The sequence below is a fragment of the Phallusia mammillata genome, chromosome 4, assembly GCF_965637545.1.
Source record: "Phallusia mammillata chromosome 4, kaPhaMamm4.hap1.1, whole genome shotgun sequence".
Taxonomy (NCBI): Eukaryota; Metazoa; Chordata; class Ascidiacea; order Phlebobranchia; family Ascidiidae; genus Phallusia; species Phallusia mammillata.
This window is the reverse complement of record NC_137255.1, coordinates 16970878-16989670: the sequence shown is the minus strand read 5'-3', so window position 1 is coordinate 16989670 and position 18793 is coordinate 16970878. Positions and strand designations below refer to the sequence as shown.

At 40.9% G+C, this 18793-nt stretch overlaps 1 protein-coding gene across 3 annotated transcripts in view; it reads right to left on the bottom strand.

Moving 5' to 3' along the window:
• Positions 1 to 6506: 6506 nt before the first annotated feature.
• LOC145224536 (parathyroid hormone 2 receptor-like) overlaps positions 6507 to 18793 on the bottom strand; it is a 34247-nt gene continuing 21960 nt past the window's right edge. For 2 of the 3 annotated variants that reach the window (XM_080091058.1, XM_080091060.1), the window contains exons 6-17: positions 16690 to 16784; positions 15009 to 15204; positions 12415 to 12568; positions 11550 to 11610; positions 11154 to 11220; positions 10872 to 10969; positions 10536 to 10677; positions 9895 to 9936; positions 8813 to 8941; positions 8440 to 8538; positions 8229 to 8312; positions 6507 to 8094 (exon numbers count right to left, since the gene is read on the bottom strand). In XM_080091058.1, the coding sequence (XP_079947184.1) occupies positions 7561 to 8094; positions 8229 to 8312; positions 8440 to 8538; positions 8813 to 8941; positions 9895 to 9936; positions 10536 to 10677; positions 10872 to 10969; positions 11154 to 11220; positions 11550 to 11610; positions 12415 to 12568; positions 15009 to 15204; positions 16690 to 16784 (1701 nt within the window). In that variant the 3' untranslated portion in view covers positions 6507 to 7560. Of the gene's footprint in view, positions 8095 to 8228; positions 8313 to 8439; positions 8539 to 8812; positions 8942 to 9894; positions 9937 to 10535; positions 10678 to 10871; positions 10970 to 11153; positions 11221 to 11549; positions 11611 to 12414; positions 12569 to 15008; positions 15205 to 16689; positions 16785 to 17843; positions 17978 to 18793 lie in introns of all 3 variants that reach the window. The other variant, XM_080091061.1, reaches the window with a different exon arrangement.

The window sequence follows — 18793 nt, the reverse complement described above, 5'->3', positions numbered from 1 at the left end:
CGCAGCACAGATGAAAAAATGTTACAAAGCCTACTCGGCCTGAAATGTAAACACAATAATTGACACTCGTCAAATCTCGTTTTGACATATTACATACTCTGTGACTATCTATGTGCAATCTCGCTATTGCGCACATCGTTTAATCACAATTCGCTGTACTGTCGGTATTTGTTTTACTATTTACGTACAAAAGATAATTTTACTTCTGCAAACAAACCTTCAGTTTCTATAAACGAGCTGAAAAATACTGTTTTGCTGTAAAACAGACAAAGGATATGACGCTAGTAACGCTTAGTATATGCTCGATTTGTATTAAAAGTCCAACATGTTCAAACCACCAACACGATTTGCTGCGAACAAATGAAAACTATCAATGAATACTTTTATTTTTATGCTGAAGGTAACCAATTTTAAAGTTTTGTAGTAAATATGTAGAGGTGCTTATACAACACAGTAACTTCTAAAAGGCCAACTTTCGGTCGAAGATCGATAAAACTCCTTCAACGAACAATCCTGCAAATTATGAAACGACCTGTTCATAGTGGAGCAACTCGAACTATGCCCAAATTCAAGTACAACTACAATGCACTGAGCGCAGTTCGGGTCCCTTGTAACACGAACCAATCCGGAACCGCATTTTCATGAACGGAAACAATCTGGCCCGTCATCAAAGCCTGCTTTTCGCCCATGGTCACCCCGGTTGCATTCTGTTGTTTTTCTTCTCGCGTTTTATCTCTTTCCCTTCTCGGTGCCTTGCCTGATCATGCGTAACCAAATTTACCTTGTCTCGTTTGGCCATGCGTGACCGAATTATGGCGTAATAGTTCTTTTTTGTGGGGACCACAAGTACAGGGGTGGGGAATTGAGTTGAGTTGAGTCGACTACGCTTGGTGAAAGAAAACATGGCGACACAATTGCACTGAACAATCACCAAGCTGGAAATAACTGCACACCGTTAATACGTCATGGAACGCAAAAGAGTGGATGGTAACGCGATGCAGCTACACTATATTATATAGCAGGTATTCCTTTCCACTCAGGTAACTGGTATGCTGATACAGTTTTTCATAGATTAAAACTTACAACTTTCAATTGTGAATTACACACCGGTTCCCGCACAGACCACATTGTAAGGACAATGTTTTGAAATAGGGCAGCTGCATCGACAAATTGGAGACGTTTTCTTACTTCTGCAACAACTGCAACTACAGCAGGTCTGGTCAGTGTGTAACCCTTGTATTTCTAACTGTCCATCGCTACTTACAATCACTCCATGTGTAAAATTTTCACTCATCTGCTGGTTATTCAAACCTACTTCTTCTGTCAGCTATTTCTAAAAGTAACGATGTTAACTCTTCGCTTTTGCTGTGGGGTCGTGATTCTCGTGTCTATTTTTATCCATCATCGACGTTGGTCTATCCACATTGACAATGACTAGTTTGCTCAGAGTTTGCTACTGTTTTCTGCAAAATTTTTAGCCAATCAACTGCTCTTATGCTTAGCAGTGCATGTACAAGTATTGACGCAGAAGACAGAGATCTGCATTTTACACAGCAATACGAGTAACAAGACAATGGTACCAAACACCGGCATTTATAAGTTTACATGCGAGTAGTATACTTTAACTATAGTTAATTGCAGGTTCCGTTCCGTTCCATCGCCACCCACTTTACTTAATACACGATTTGCGTACCAAGAATTAGCGACACCCACAGACTAGACCAGTCAGCACCAGACCGTACTGCACACGCAATGGTCCAAGGTTCCTTAGGCGCTTTTTAAGTTTAAACCTACTTGTGGTGGCTTATCCCAGCATTTCTTCTGCGCCAGTCACGTTTGTGCACTTCCAAAAATAACAGTTGTTTACGTTATTCGATACTCGGAATCGCCTGGAGATATTTACAATAGCATTCTTTGTTAATTACGTGTCTGAACCTGGGTTGAAGCGCTTGGATTTCAAAGAACCAAGCGCCCATCTCATTGTGATTAACGACGCGTTGTTTTCTGTATGCAATCAGATACGCGCCGAGGCGAAAATCTACGTATGCTGTTGTTTGGTAAACCTTAACTTTTTATTACTTGGCAAACACTAGGCAAAACGTTGGTCTACCTATCAAAGCAAAATTTAATTTAGATTTCGACCATTATTAATGTTTGCACTTCATCCTGTTTATTTCCAAGTTTGCTTATCTAACCCGCGATGTCAGAGGTGCTTTGAATAGGTCAATATTAGCCACCATTTTCTCGCCATAATAACACATCGACTTAATAAGCGCCGCAAGGCCAAAGGTCAAATGAGTTGATGCACGTCATTCACGTTAAGCCTCATGCCAAAGAAAACATCTCACACACCCCCGGCACCAGAACAAAGTTACTTTTAGCTACAAAGATGTGTATGTTTATCCAGCAGCGCCTGCTTTTCCTGACTATTGCCTTAAAATGCAATCTGAACTATCGACTTGCAAACGTTTTGGTGGGGGGATTCGCAGGAACTAAATATGTCGGGAATGTGGTTTTGTGCGTGTGGGGCGTGCGCAGCGATGTAAAACGTGACAAGGTCCGGCGTAAAACCTACAAACGGCAGCAGCAGCACGCAACGCGGAGTATGTTGGCTTTTTTGTTTTCTGGCTAATTTGCTGCATGAATTACCAGGAATTGGGCAGGGCGTGGGGGAGGTTTCTTGGCTGATTTCAGTCGGCGTTGGCGGTTGCTCGGCTCTGTCATCAGGCCTGCGTTGCTGGCAAACATTTTCTGTTTCTTCGAATCAACCTAATTGTGTGCTACCAGTAATGAAAATTCAAACACTTGTGGGTATTCTTTAAACCGAAGGCAAATATTTGGCAACAGGAAAAGCTATTTACACAGAAATCTGCCAAATTGTGATGTAAAAACGCCATCCTCTATATGTCTTTGTGCCTTAAAGCATTTTTGAGTTGATCAAGAGTTTTAAACTTTATTAACAGTTTTCCTTTCCGCTTGTGCATAAATAACTTAGTCCCGTGGCAACTGATCAGAATTCGTCCCAGGTAAGCTCGTGGGTTCAAACGCCGTAAAAAACAATCAAATAATGTCTAGCAACGGTTGTTATCCGCTGGGTCATGTGCCTAAACAAAATCAGGCGCAAAATCAAATCAGCAAAGTATCTGCGGACCATCTCAGATGCCCTTGAGTGCCATGCGACTTCCGGCAACCGCAGTTTGTTCCGTCTCGAACGGTTTAACCCACTCTTTGTGGCAGACCACAGAAATTTAACCGGGAAATGGAAGATACACGATCACCCACGGTTCCGTGAAAAGCACGCAATCACCCGCACGTATTTGTTGCTCGAAACAAGCGACGAAGATAAGCGTCTCGTGGCGCGAAATTGCGCTTTGTGGGCTCCATATTTGACTGCGTGGGTGCCGGGTCCTATTTGTTTAATCTAGTATTTGTATTGCTAAATCCCGTGCAGGGCAATGTGTATTGTAGACTTAGCTGGGCGTTGTATGTGCCCACACGTATTTATAACTGACTGGCACTTTTTTTGCTAATGCGATGTACCCCAGTGTACTAGATTGCAACACGAAAGTCACACTCGCCCTTTGAAAACACTCACATGCGTGACGTATGAAATATCGAATTGCCCACCGCGGCCTTTGAACGCAAGCACCGCCTGTCTCGTTAGTTTGATGTCGGACGATTGCAAATACCACAAGCAACGCAAGCACTTCATATCAAACACGCTTATCGGTTTTCTGATGCCTTAGCAATCATCTTTCCGTGGGTTTCTTGCGGCCCCTAACTTTCAATCTAGGCTGCAAGGGCACAGATGAACCAAAAACAAATTGACCGCAATGCGTCAAGGTAGAAATGCCAAAACTGAGTTTGTTTGTGTATTTGACGGGTTTGTGGCCCAGGTAAAAACCGAAAGAGCACTAATGCGCGATATGCGCTTGTTTATGCTTGCAACAAACGCTTACGGCGAACCAAGCAAATGTCAAAGGCGGCGCCGCTTACGAGCCTGTTTTCATGAGCAATCTTCATTAAAGCCAAATCGAGGACTGGTAACAAATGCTCTTCTTTTCAAGAAAACCACATGACTTAAGTTACAAATCTCGATTAAAATAACAAACTTTAAGCGGCAGCAATATTAAGTTGTTCAAACTACTCATTAATATCGACAGCAAAATTTAGTAGCCTATGCAACAAGTTCTTTTTTTTCTTTGTACCTGTAGTGAAAACAGAACATTCTGTACTGTACCACTGAAGGGTGTTGCTTACAATGCTGATATTATGTGAAAAATGGCAAACCATTAACCAAAGAAACGGTGCAAAATTTAATGAACCAGATTCTTAAGCCCAGCAAACTTGATGTGTTCCTAGTTTCTACCGAGAATTGCGTCACTGTTTGAGTAAGGTTTAGGTTTGGAATCGGCTTTCAGCTTTGCCGAGAACCATTGCCAAGACCAACAAGGAACGACAAGCGTTGACGGAGACTCTGGCGCCGGCGAAGACACCGCAAACATGCTTCTCGGTTTGATCCTATCGCACAGAATCTCTGCACGCTCGCTTTATTGGCGGTAAAGCAATCGAAACCGCTAACAGTTGACTCGCTTTTTATGATCGCCCGTTCAAAGTCTTACTGAAGTCATGGAATAAACTCAACCTGAGTACCTGCATTAGTGCAAGAGACAAAAACGGTCCAAAGTTTCTAGTCTGGTCTTTTGCGTCTGAGCCGAAATCGAGTTTACCGATTTCTCAGTGAATTGTTTATTTTGTTCCAGACAAATTCAGAACGTGTCTTGTTCACTACAAAATCTTACATTAGTACAGCCTGCTTATCCTATTCTAACCACGCCTCAAGGTTTGTGGCTACCCCTAAGTAAGGCGGGTAGGCGTACCACCCCGCTGCGGTGGCTGGCACTCGTTCACTTGTCAATCAACAAAGATCACATTCTTATCAGTGCAAATCCAATCAACATTGCAAACTACAGTCGTCATAATTCACCACAGCGAACATAAAAAGTCTAGAATTTGATTGAGCCTTCTATGAGTCAGCACCTGCAGCCAGCGCGAGCCTGTTAATCTGTAAACCATTCTGGCGCTGCGAAATCCATAGGCCAATGCCCGTTCCTGTCAGACAAAACACCCCGCGGGCGACGACGCGTGTCGAATTGGGAAAAAAAAACGATGTAATGCCCTCCTGTTGATCGGACGACTTTCACGATCTATCCCCTTGTGTGGTAAATCGACCCTTGTTCTCCTTGGATTTCGGACAGACTCAACTTTCCAAGCTGTAATAATTTTCGAGTGCCGATGACGTAACTTTGCCTAATGCCACCCACACAGATATGACTTGCGACAATACATAAGCTTCCCAGCAATATTATATTAAAACCAGTGAGTAAATACAGATTTTTCATGAAGAAAAATAATTGCTTGTGTATGTATGGGTCTTTTTTGCTATGACGGCAACATAATAGTTCTTAATTTACTAACGGCTGTCAAGTGTATCCGCGCTTTTAGTTTATGTATTACTAATGTAAAGAGGGTTTTATCTCATTATATCTCTTCTACTGGTGGCTGAAACTCAAATTCATTTTTTGCTTTATCCGTTGTTTCAGCTGGACGAATTGTTAATCAGTCTTAACTGCTTATGAAGTCCCTATCTGTAATGTTAAGTTGTTTGCACATAATAGACAAAGTCTGGCGCGTATTGCTGCTGTTTTGGTACTACATATTACCAGTTTCACAAAATGCATCCAGACCAAAGTTTTGAGCCAAATGTCTAGACTCTAGCAAATGAGTTCATTTACAGCCACCATTACATTCACTTCAATGCACATTTTCACGGCCGCTTAAATTTGTCTTTGCGGACTCAGATTTGCACCCCTGGTTTAGATATTGAGTGTGAAACCCCTAAAACCATAGAAAATAAATCTGAACAGCTTTTCTAGACATGTGAATTCGTACCTTTCTGTGACTGGGTTTTTAAATAAGCTTGCTTAACAACTGATCCGCCGTGAAACATATGCATATCGCAAATGTAATTAAATTACTGACGGAACCATCTTGAGTAAAAGGTTGACATCATCGTTTTGTGGCCCAAGTCATGTATAATTCAAACATTGGCAAAAACTACGTAAGAAGTCGTGACGACAATGGCTGTCGACTGACAAACATTTTTCAAATTTCCACAATCTAAAATGTAAAGTCGAAACGGATTATTACTAACGTTTATCGTATTTAAATATTTATTTTGACATATTACGTTTCTGTACTACTTGAGGTCGACAAAAGCTACATGATATAGTTTTACTTTGTTTGTAACAAGTTGATCTTTTTGAAATATAGTTAATACGTTTGAGTCGATTCGTAGTTCTGTTTAATAATCAATGTCAGGGAGATTGCTTTAAATTTTTCTGGTCATGCAGTTTGTGATCAAAAGCATTGAGGGTAACAAATGATCCTAATGTAACTATACAGAAAAGATGTATCATCCTGTGGTTCGTAAACAACATCCCAAAATGGATAAAGACCTATATTTTTGAAATCGAATGCGACAACATGGAACTTGGCGCAAGAAAACAACAACAACACAATATAGATGCAAGAGCAAGTTGAGCAAGGTAGAGGAAACTGTTGAGATTGAGAACGTGACGGAACTTAAGCACCATCAAGATTTAACGACAACCCTACTGTGATATCAACATAAACCATAATCAACAGATCAGCTTTGAATCGCAACGCAAACTTATTGTGGTTATCAGTGAAGGTGAAAAAATTCGGAAAATGTAACAACTGGTGGTTAGCGAGAAGGTTAAGTCTATTTGCACCAAATTTGGAGGTGGTGGAAAACTTAACGAGCTTTGTTCACATTTGGTTGAAACACTAGAGCTAACATCATACCAAAATTCTGTGGCTGTTTTGAGTTCAGTGGTGGCATTCAAACAAGCAATACATCTTTGAGGGAGCACCTTAATAACAAATTTAAAAAGCTGCAGAAAAACAGTGTGTTTGGTCAAATAATACAGAAACGAGTTGACGAGAGTTGTGTAGGTAGGAAATGCCGTACTGGAAACAACAACCACAAGCATTTTTAAAATCACGGACGAACACGTCAGTAAATTTGGTTTTGTAGACGACACCGAGTTTTTGTTACAATGGAATGGTGATAAAATTTTTTGTGTATAACGTGATCTTATCGTATGCCGAGCAAAACACAGAAACTTTTCATGACGAAATGCAATAAGCTAAGAACAAATAGCAGATTGGACAAGTTGTTGTCAAAATGTAACGATCACTTCACAAAATGCTTAAAATTGTCAATGCTATATGCAGCACACATTAGTTGTGTTTAAAGTGCGTAGAAATCTTTCTACTACCACATTTAGGTACATTCACAAAATCACGACTTGAACAAGCGCTGGCGATTCGGATACTTAATAACGAAGCTTTCGATGTGACGTAACACTATGGGAGAATCTTTTGGCAAGCAGATTACCCTGTTCAACTCTTTTTCCGCGGCGTTTTGAAGCTGGTGATTGAAGAAAGTGGGTCTACAAATGAGTTATTTTTCTTTTACACAGCGTCGCCACCCTTCACTAGGGGCTTTCCCTCGCTCGTGGCAATGTCAGTGGGATTCAAGAGCGCCACCTTGCCATCAGTCAAGCTTTCCCCGTCACTGCCACTGGCGGCGCTGTCGCACCCGTACACAGAGTTTGTGAGGCTGGCGTCAGTTTTTCCACCCGACCCACGCCGAATACTGGAGAAAAAGTTTGACGAAATACCGGAATCTTCAGACTCGGCGCGTTTCGACCGGGACATGCGGTTCCGCCACGAGATGGCGCCTTCCTCTTGTCCGATAACGTCATTTAACTCATCGAGCTCCTCTTGTTCCGCATCTTGGGACATCTCGACGTTGAAGCTCCCGGCTGGACACTCCACCTGTCGTTCAACAGCGCGTTCGAACTCTTCCTCCGCTTTATCGTCCTCTTCCGCAATGGGGAGGATGAGATCGTTGCCACGCGACGCAAATCCTCCGCTCTGCGTTCGAATGAAGGGAGGAGGACCGTTGCGTCTTGTCGCCATAAGCGATGTACCTTCAGTATTGTTCTGGGAAAGAAATGATTTTCCCATTGAGTCCTTGATTTTCAAGACTTTGTCCAGACATTAAGACAAGGCCGGTAGTTATGTCGTTTTGACAAATTTGATAACACAACACAAATACACAATTACAGATCACATACGTCGCATCGATTGTTATTGTTGCAATTTTGATCTTCCGCAAACGATGTTTCCATTTCCATGCATCTGGGTGTACCCATTGTGACCTAGAAACAAGTAAGCACGATAAAAACAACACAGTGGCAACACAGCAAAGCCAAGGTCCGCTTAGCTAACAAGAAAACAAGCATTAAAGATTAAAACAATAATAGAATACAAGAAAAAAAAACGCACCTCTCTCATTTCACAGTTTGAAGTCATTGGACGAGTCAATAGGCAACCATTTCCCCGATGACCTTTGCCGTTGCTTGCTCCACCGATCGAAAGTCGAGCCTATAAAAATATTTTGAATTGTTTTTAACATGGTCATCATTTTGGCTTTCACAGGTTGAAGATGGGCACTTCTGTACGACCGTGTTAGAAAATATTTTTTTGCATTTTTTAATGCAAGACTTTAATGCCACAGTTAAATGGACATCGTACAGACTTCCCATGCAATACCGTTTGCAAAGCAATGCGTATTCCAGGTAACTATAAGTCGCATACACATATGGACTTTCAGACAGCAAAATCTAAGATGCTATATAGTAGTTGTCTCAGTACAGACCTGTTGGGATGCTGTGCTGTTAAAGCTTGTTAACATTGTGACCGAGGACCTGCTTCGCTCTCTTCGCCCCTTCTGGATCTCAACTGAGAGGTTGAAGCGTTCCCATGCCTTCTTGAACTCTGCCTGAACCTGACAATGACATACAAGTGTTAACGCTCGGGTTTTATGTTAAAGTGTTGCGCAATCTAAACGACTAATAGAAACGGAGGAGTACACGTGGTGGCTTATCCAGGACAAAAGACTGCCCTAATCAATTTGCTGTCAAGTTAAGTCCATGGTTGGCTATGTGTACCTATGGTTTTGTTCGTTGCTAGGTAACTTTCTGATCCATTTGTATAAACTGTTCCAGCGCCCTTCAGGCACACACGATTTTATTGCTTGTGAAACTTGTGACAAAAACATCATTGAAGTGTTTTTTATGTTCCATTAGGCAGGTACATATACTATAAATAGCACATCATTTTGCTTTTATTTTAATTCGATGGATGCAAGACGCAGAAACTAAAATTGAAAATACGATTCCGTAGTGCATGACAATAAGCAATTTTGTAAACCAATCATCAACGGATTATCGGCACCCCTTAATGCGCAATCAATATCCCACTCGAGAAAGCTTATGCATTGTTTTGTTCGATATTGCACTCTATCAATGGTTTAAGCCTGTCGGATCGAATTCCAAAAGCATTGAGAAAATGCACATCTCGTGCGGGCGATGATGCCTGTTTCACCGCAAAAAATAGGATTACGTGCCAAGTACCCGATGAGGGAAAACAATTAGCTAAAAAAGGGGCTCGCAGACGTAACCCTTGGACACCATGTTTGGTATCCGTGTTACTGACGCCGACAAAACGGAACCGTGGCAAACAGCACGTAGCCCTGTACAGTAGCAAAGTTAAAAGTATAGGCGCTTTATATACCACCAGCATGTTTTTTAGTGCAGGGCAAGAACCTTAAAGGTACTCCTGATGTGATACTTTTTAAATCAAATAGTTCCCGCAATGAATGGATAAATTACTATTACTTTGGCTGTACGATTTAAATAAAAAAATGCTTATTGTAAATGAATCAATAAAATGGCCTACCTCTCCGTTGCAGAAGCAATAGATTATCGCTACGAAGAAACCCTGCAACAAACAATAATGTTAGTTTTTGAAAGTACTGTTGTGATATTTTTCTGAGCCCTGGGGACGTAAGTTACATGTCTAAAAAACGTCACAACCTTTCGCCTCCCTTACATGTAGTTAATGGTTATATTCCAAGCACCTGTGTCACGGCAAAACGTTCTAATGTAAGTAGTGCAAATAATGTCACAGAGTAATAGGCCGTTTGTAACCGAAAATCGATTACGTCGGCAAAGCAAGTTCGGGGCTAATTAGTGGTTGGACGCGTAGTTTCATTGGCACGAAAACGCGTCCACACAACCTGAAGACAAATGACTTTGAACTTGGTTCAACTTTAGCAAACCAAGCAAACTTGGCAGTAAACACCGAGTACAAATTCTACGTTTTTTTACTACAAGCATCTAGATCTAGAGTAGACAGAAACCTGATCCACAAACAGACATTTTAAAACCGTCCTAGGCGAGCTTCCTTGGTTCAAATCCCGTGAAAAAAACTTTTAATGTAAGCATTTAGAATAAAAACACTTTAAAAAACACTGCAACGACCGACTGTAGTGTGTCGGCTTGAAAAGTCGTGACGTCATCACTTGTGTCATCACTCACCTGGAAAGAGTTGAAGAAAAGGTCGAAGTACATGCTGACGTAGTACATAGCACCCGATCGCACAGAGTCAGGGAGGGCAATAAAAACGATGACGTGAACTCCGAACATGGGGATGAGAACCAGAGTGGACTTGGCAAGTTTTCTGAGTAAAACGATCAGAATTCAAGCACTTGCATAAGTCAAACAAAATGTCTTGTAGCATTTGCAAAAGAGACTAATGTATGGTAGCAGAATAAACACCTAATTTGAATTTGTGGGCAGTGTTTTGTATGATCTTTAAACGTAGGATCAAAACCATCAGTTGAGACTGTAACAATCGTGATATTTTGAGCTCACTTGTATTGTCTTCTGTTGTCTGTCCTTCCAGCCATACCACGCTCTTTCATTTTATACCATAGAACACGGATGATGTTTAGAAACAGCAAGAAGTTAATCTACAAAATAAGACACATTAAACAAACAAAAATTAGACACCCACGAGCCATTTTTTAAGAATGCATTAATTGGCATGGTCATTTACACAAAACATTACAGTCTACTGCATGCACTTCAAAGATCACGTGACTATTGCTAGACCAGCACGTGATTTCGAATGGCGTCACATTAGGATCAGCTTACCACGCTGGCGACCACAATGGGACCATTGAAAATCCACTTGTATTCTTGAACGGAGACATCCCAGCATCTGCGAGTAAACAACATAGAGGTCGAGCCGGGTTTAAATTTTGCTTTTCCAAGCGACTGGCACGTTAAACACGTGATGTGCCATTGGTCCACAAAGGTAGAGTGTTTACGTCAGCAAGTGTTGCAAGGGATAAGCGGATGACGTAGGTAAAATTGTAATGCGACCACAATAAGGGCTGATTTTGGCACGGACGACTATGCGCGTTTAGATCTAGTTATTAGGAAACCAGGGAAAACACAACAGAGATCAACAAATTACAGGTTGTGCGGCCGAAAATTATCGCCAAAATGCCGCGGAAACTGGAAAGGAAAATCGGGGATAAAACTTACGAGTCTCCGTCCAGTACAGCTCTCACTATGGCCCAGGGAAGAACGAACAGCACTGGAACACCTGCAGACCAAAAATAAAAATAAATCTTTAATCACAACTTTGCCGGTTTAACTACAATTACATGGCGCTTGGGTCGCCCGTATGCAGGTGTTAACATATATCGTCTGGGATTAGCCTTCAACATTCGGGTCAAGCGGCTTCAGGTGTAGACGTACAAAAACATCTAAAGCTTATCCAAAAACAAAGGCCCTTTTTGTCGGCCTAAATACTTTGTTTTTTTGGTGCACGTTATGATGTGGCAAGCAGGTCGCTGGGGACGCTCGGTGCATGGGTTTTACCTGATACCCCCAGTAAGTGGAAAGTTTTGCGGATTTTTTTTACAGTTTGCGATTGCTTTGTGGCCGAAAATGGTGACAATATAGGAATGTTAATTTAACCAAAACTCTGCACACATTTGCTGCAAAAGCATAAAATGACTTAAAAAAGCAGAAAGTACTATTCACAAGGATTGGTTTCAAATAAGTTTTTGCAATTTGAAGTTGTTAAACAAACCATGTGACCGATTTGCTATTCAGAAAACTCGGCAACTGGGAGAATTGGTCGATAATTAATGTTTGAACAAGGCGCGTTATCTTCGCTCCAGCAGTTCTGACGTCAGTCAGCAAATCTCCTATTGTGTGTTGAGACCCACGTGGTTCGTAAAAGGACCAGCCAACATTAAACTTTTATAATAACAATAGCAAAGATGTCACTGGTTCAAACAGGCTTAAACAAAAACTCTTTGAATTACCACAAAAAATCGTTGAGGTCTTAACTGCACTGCAAAAATTCCAGGAACATGATACAAAAGATGAAATTACTTACCCCATCCGGTTATAATAAATCGCCAGAGGTACTTTTTGTCGGAAAAAAACGCCACAAAAATGAGACTATGCAGGTAAAGCGCTTCCACTAAGATCCAGTAATAATTGGTTGCAATGAAGTAGTGAAAAAACGTGATCACAATCTTGCAAGTAAGCTGCAATAGAAATAGTTCATGATTAAACCACCTTCGGCAGGTTATCACAATACATTGCCACCATCACAAGAAATCGTATTCTAATTTTGGGTTTACAGCAGAGGTTTTTAACCGGAATTTTACGCTCAAGGGACATGTTTTGACTTTCTTTCAGGCAAGGACACTAAAAGAGAAAGTTGTCTTGCAACCATTTTGTAGACTTTGAAAGTTGTCTTGCAACGTTTATTTCAGAGCCTCCGTGATAAAGCATGTACTCATTTTGTTTGGAAAAGCTTCGTTTCGGGTGTGTTTCATTAGGTATTAGGCCATGAGGGGCTACTCTAAAATACGCAATCTACGCAATCTGCGCAATCTGCGCATTCTACGCAATCTATACGCAATTTGCGAAAAAAAAACTAACTAAGATGTTGACGGTTAGGGCTTTTAGGGTCTGGGTGAGGGTTTATAACAAAAATAACTATATAATTTAATCTCAGATACCTTTTGGGCTTAATTTTCTTACAAGTGTTAACATGCGGCACCATACGGTATTTAGTACCACTCTCAACACACATGTGAATAATGAATATTAAGCCTAAACTGGGCATCTAAAACTAAACTAGAAGAGTGGCTTTCTGATATACTTCCATTTTATATATTCTATACGATATTTACCAATTTACTATACACATCATTTGATCTACACATATGATTGTTTTTGTAAACAAAAACTAATGGGTCCCCACACGCATGTTTGTGCGGATTTACGGTAAACAAATGTTGCGGTGATTTTTACATTCTTAAGGACAAATTTTTAGAAAGCATTAACCCAACAATAAAAAAAATTGTTCGTATTCTTTTTGCACTATTATTGTCATGTAATTACAAAAACATTAAAAAAACGTAACAAAGACTTAAATCTAATCTCTTGCTTTGACCCAGATATAGTCCTCCAAGGTCGGGCAATTTTTTTTTAGAAAGCTGTAACAGTTGTGTTACAGACACTTTAAATTAAAAAGTGTATACATAACAAATTGTTTTTCATTTAACTTTGTTTCGCAAAACGAGTACCATTGACCTGTAGTAACCTCTCAGGGTGCACACGCCAAACGACTGTTTGACCTTTTGACACCGTTTTCAATAGCACGCCGTCATTCGTGTTCAACAATACTGTTAAGCCTAATTTATACATGCCTTGAGTATTTACTCCTAAATTGATTGTTAAAAAAACGCTACGTTATGAAGAAAGTTCTGAGCTGTGTTTGTAATACCGACTAGTTGACCTTAAGTAACCCGTGATCATGCGGCGGCCAACCTGACAGCGAGCATTTAAAAAAACATTTATTTGGCAAAAAAGTCAAGTTAATTTTTTCATCTTAACTTTTATTAACAAAGTTTTTCTTGACATATACAAAACCGAAGCACGGTTATTAGGCTTAAATCACGTCATAGGTGTAAAACCTTCGCCAAAACTAAAAATGTGAGTGATAACTTAATAAAACGACATAGCATTGCTGTGCAAAACAGCTGATTTCTAATCACTGAAACGATGTCTCGTAAAACGTCTGTCCGACGTCAAGCTGAGCCCTCCCGCTATCGTAAACCAGTGAGTTACTCTCTTGGTACTTCTGCCTACAGTGTCTTTCTTGACCAAACGAGCGTTAGACACATTTACGTTTCGGGGGCCTGTGGGTGAATCTCTGGGTCATACGGGGTTAAAATTCACATGGACCATCTTTAGACCAATATCTGTAATGTGTGTAAAATTGAAAAAGTTTGAACCATTCTTTCTTGACCAAAACGTGGGAACAATAGCCGCGCTAAAAATTTCACGTTTTGGGGTGCTGTGGGTGAACCGAGGGATCAAACGGGGTCAAAATTCACATGGACCATCTTTAGACCAATACCTATTATGTGTGTAAATTTGAAAAAGTTTGAACCATTCTTTCTTGACCAAAACGTGGGAACAAATCCGCGCTAAAAATTTCACGTTTTGGGGGGCTGTGGGTGAACCGAGGGATCAAACGGGGTCAAAATTCACATGGACCATCTTTAGACCAATATCTGTAATGTGTGTAAATTTGAAAAAGTTTGAACCATTCTTTCTTGACCAAAACGTGGGAACAAATCTGCGTTAGAAAGAAAAAAAGAAAAAAGAAAAAAAGAAAAAAAGAAAAAAAGAAAAAAAGAAAAAAAGAAAAAAAGAAAAAAGAAAAAAAAAATATAGACAAAAACAATATGTGTCCCCTTCAGGGAAGGGGACCCATAATTATTGTGTTATTTTTATTATAAACCCTCACCCAGACCCTAAAAGCCCTAACTGTCAACATTTTTAGAAGTTGCATACGTTTTATAAGTAGATTGCGTAGCTTGCGTATTTTAGAGGAGCCCGGCCATGAGCCCCAGTGTCGAGCAAAAGTACTCTAGAGTAGGATTTTTGTCAAACAAAGTCATGACTCACCAGCGACGTTGCTCCTTGATCCACGGCCCTGGTAATGTATTTGTCGAGTCCTTCGATATCTGGTCCGCTTGATGCAACGTCCAGTATACCGGCACCGTGGAAAAGAACTTGATCTTTAACAAAGATGAAGAGCGCACGAAGTATGAACGAGGCGAAAAGGTGCATGTGGATGTAGTTTCTTGTGCAATGAAGACGCCTACATGAATAAATGGAGCGGAGTTAATGTGTCGACTGTACTGATGTTGGGATATAATCCATCTTAAGTGGTGTTGCTCGATAATGTCAATAGCAGCGACCATAAAATATTGTAAATCAGTTATTTTTGGAAAATTTGTGCATCTTATGCTTACAAATTTCGATATTCTATTCTCTACCGGCAACTGCTGTTTATATCCAGAGAAACAATAATAATCTGTGCTATTATCTGTAAAATCGTTATAATTATACGATACCTCCCATAAGCCGATAACAATGATAAACAACAAGCCGCTACGGTGCAAATATTTCGCCTTGGGTCGAAAAGTAACAATTACGGGGGTCTGCGGGCGTACAGGCTCGGACCATTACATGTTTGTGTGCGGGCAGTTACAACGATTCACACAAGACCATCGCTGATTGGCCAACATAACACGGCCCTGGGGGTTGTGACCAGCATTTTGTGCCAACCGTGTGATAACACCAGAATAACCTTGTGCTAATTAAATCCTTGTTTGTGGCCGTTACAAGTTTGAACTTGTAGCGGCAATTTCGTTGCACGTGAAACACCTACATTGTCGTTTCGCATTCGAAACATAGAGTAAACTACCTAAACCAGACCCATAAAGTTCAGTTCACAACCCTGTGGATGCTTAATTACACAAGCGGGAAAACTTTAGTGGCCTTTAAGGGTTTAAAGAGACTTTACTGCGCTATAAAAAAAATTGGTTCGAGGTTTTATGGGTGATGAAGTAACGCGGGCTCTACTTAGTCGGCAAGCGGAAATTGTGTGTCAAGATTCTGTTTTTCATTAGCAGTTAAAAATGTTTTAAAAACTGCAACTTTTCCTCTGTAATCTAAACAGTTAAACAACCAAAAGAACGCATTCTCACGGCGTTGTGGCATGGCATGTTGGGCCAGACTGTACACGAAAGCATGATAATGTCCAGACTCGTTCAAAACCTCAAAGATTCCGGTTGCGTGGTGGTACTATAGTTCAATTGATCATGTCCTGTACAAACTAAACCCGTTTTTCGAAACCCATTTTGACTATTTTAGTCATAAAAGTCGATTACTAATGTGATGTCAACGTTGTGATCAAGGTTGTGTTGCGTGTACTTGTGAATGCCATGTTGTTTTTGCAGTCGAAACCTGATCAAACACTAGCGACCGTAAAACACGGCTTTTACCACTCGTGTGCCTTTGGGTGACATTTAAAGAAGCCTATATCGGTGCGGATAGTTGGTTTACCTACGCGGGTTTGTGGAGATCTTACCAAACCAGGCGTTTTCCGCGTAGAGGTTTGTATTTTGTAATCCGAAGCCAGACTAAACATCCTAAATTCACAGAACCTTTACGAAGTGCGTTAAACACTTCCTACGCTGACTTTTAAAATAGATTCTATCAACTTGATAATTGCGTATTTAAGGCGCTGTACGATAGACATAAAAAATTCATAGATTCATAAATAAATTCAAGCTCTTACTTGAAATAGCCGAGAATGATCATAGCGATGACGAGGGATGCAAACGAGAAGGAGTAACCGACTGTGTAAAGCCGAATCATGTTCTTTTCTTCGGGCTGCAAGTGACAAAAATAGTTGGGCTGCGATGGGTCTTCTAGTTAAATTTTCATGTATTACGTCATAACGCAGAGTACACTTTACAGCAACGTCATAAATGGAGCTGCCACTGATTAAAACAGCATAGGTCGACACAGGAAACGTTCATTAAGTAAACGAAAAGCTTTTAAGCCACGTGTCATGCATTTTTGACATGCTTTAAATCAATGGTAACTGTTTGTGGGACTCCTTTGTAAATTCTCACACAATTACCTATTTTTAGAAACTTAAAAATCCAATACTTTTTGTGCATTCACGGACCTTTTGGAACCATTTTATTGGGTTTGGAAACCACAGCTATAAATAAAGAGAACTGGTGTTTTAAAATGGTGGTTTCAAACTGGGTTCAGTTTAGAATCTCGAGTGCAGTATGTTATAGCATAAGCTATGCGTCTAAATGTTGTGTCAACCTACTGCACACATTTACACTCAAACACTGCAACCGATTAGAAAGCAGGTTCCTCGACATGGTATCAATTTCAAACAAAACATGCAAATCTAAGTGTGATAGACACCATTGGCCGAGAATTAGTTTGCATTTAAGGTTAGTAAAAGTATAGATTACACAACATGCACATGCAAGGACGTTAGACAATGGATTGCATGACAAAAGTATGATGGGACAACTAGTATAATTTTTCAGATCGCAAATCTCTTTGCAGCGAGTAACGCTTTACCCGTTTGTTTTTCATTGGGGTTTTTGGCATTTTTGTCATTCTAAACTTAAGGATTGTGCACCAAAATTATCTGCAACTGGAATTTAATGTAAAATGGTGATTGCAAATTGTTGCTTAGGTGGTGACTCCACAAATGTTATCACAGAAAGCCCTAAACATAGGGCGAACTTCCAAAGAACACTAATTCCGACACGCGCGAGAAATAAATGCAGAAAGTCTGTTTCATGCAGGGAGTTAGGGCGAGCAGTCGAGTCGATGAATTAATGGGTTAAGTCTTCCAAGTAACGCGCAAAACGCGTCACTGGGTTAACGGGGCAAGGAGGGGCGGGCAAGGCGACTCACTTTTCTCAGGATAAGCTTTTGCATTTCTTGCTCGCTGCTAAGGGTGTGGCATTCGCTGTAATCGATCCAGGTCTGATTTTGGTCGCTGGCTTTCGCCCACCTACCATCCGGCCAGCAATGTCGTCGCGCCTTTCCTACACAATTGGGTGGCGGGGATAAGATCGTGTTGAAGCACAAAGCGCCACTTACCCATTGAGTCCAAACCTTGTTTTAGCCACTTAACCTTTTGCGGCCGTTTAACGATTTTTTTAATATGTGTACTGGAATATAGGTCTGTTGGTTCAGTCAATAGGAAATAGATTTACACTGACCTAAACGAGAGGTTTTTGGATTGGTTGACATTGCCCACGTGAAAGTGTGGCTTATAAACACATAATCATAGGTTAGGCACAATAGCAGGCCTTCGCATTGCTGCCGCTACAACTCATAGTTAGTTTTTTCTCAACAACCCACTACTGCCACTACAACATAAGATTCACATCGTAATATTTCACAAAAACACGCGCCACGCGCCCGAAATTCTCTGTCACGTGATGTGACATTCTGGTAAACAATGTGACGTATGTGACCGTGCTACATCAAGGCATTCAGCTATCGAGCAAGCATGAACAACGAGTGTGGGTTGAAGGCTTGATACAGCCATACTGTGGGTGCAGTTGATGACGTTGTGCGCAGGCCTCTACAACTAACGTTGAGCGCAGGGCAACACACCGCGTGAAAACCCACCACACCGACACAACACAAGTCCAGCGGCAGCGCTGGTAGTAACTACGAGACGTTCAGTGTTCTGCGGTGAAAAGCGACCAAGCCTTGCCAAAGTCGAAAACAGTGAAAAAGTCTGCCACAACTTTATGTCATTGTCAGAGGTAGCCAAACGTTTCATGTGCGCTTCAATGATTGATCTATTTTACTCAATGTCGAGTTGGTTTTGGCTTAAAAGTTGAGTGGCA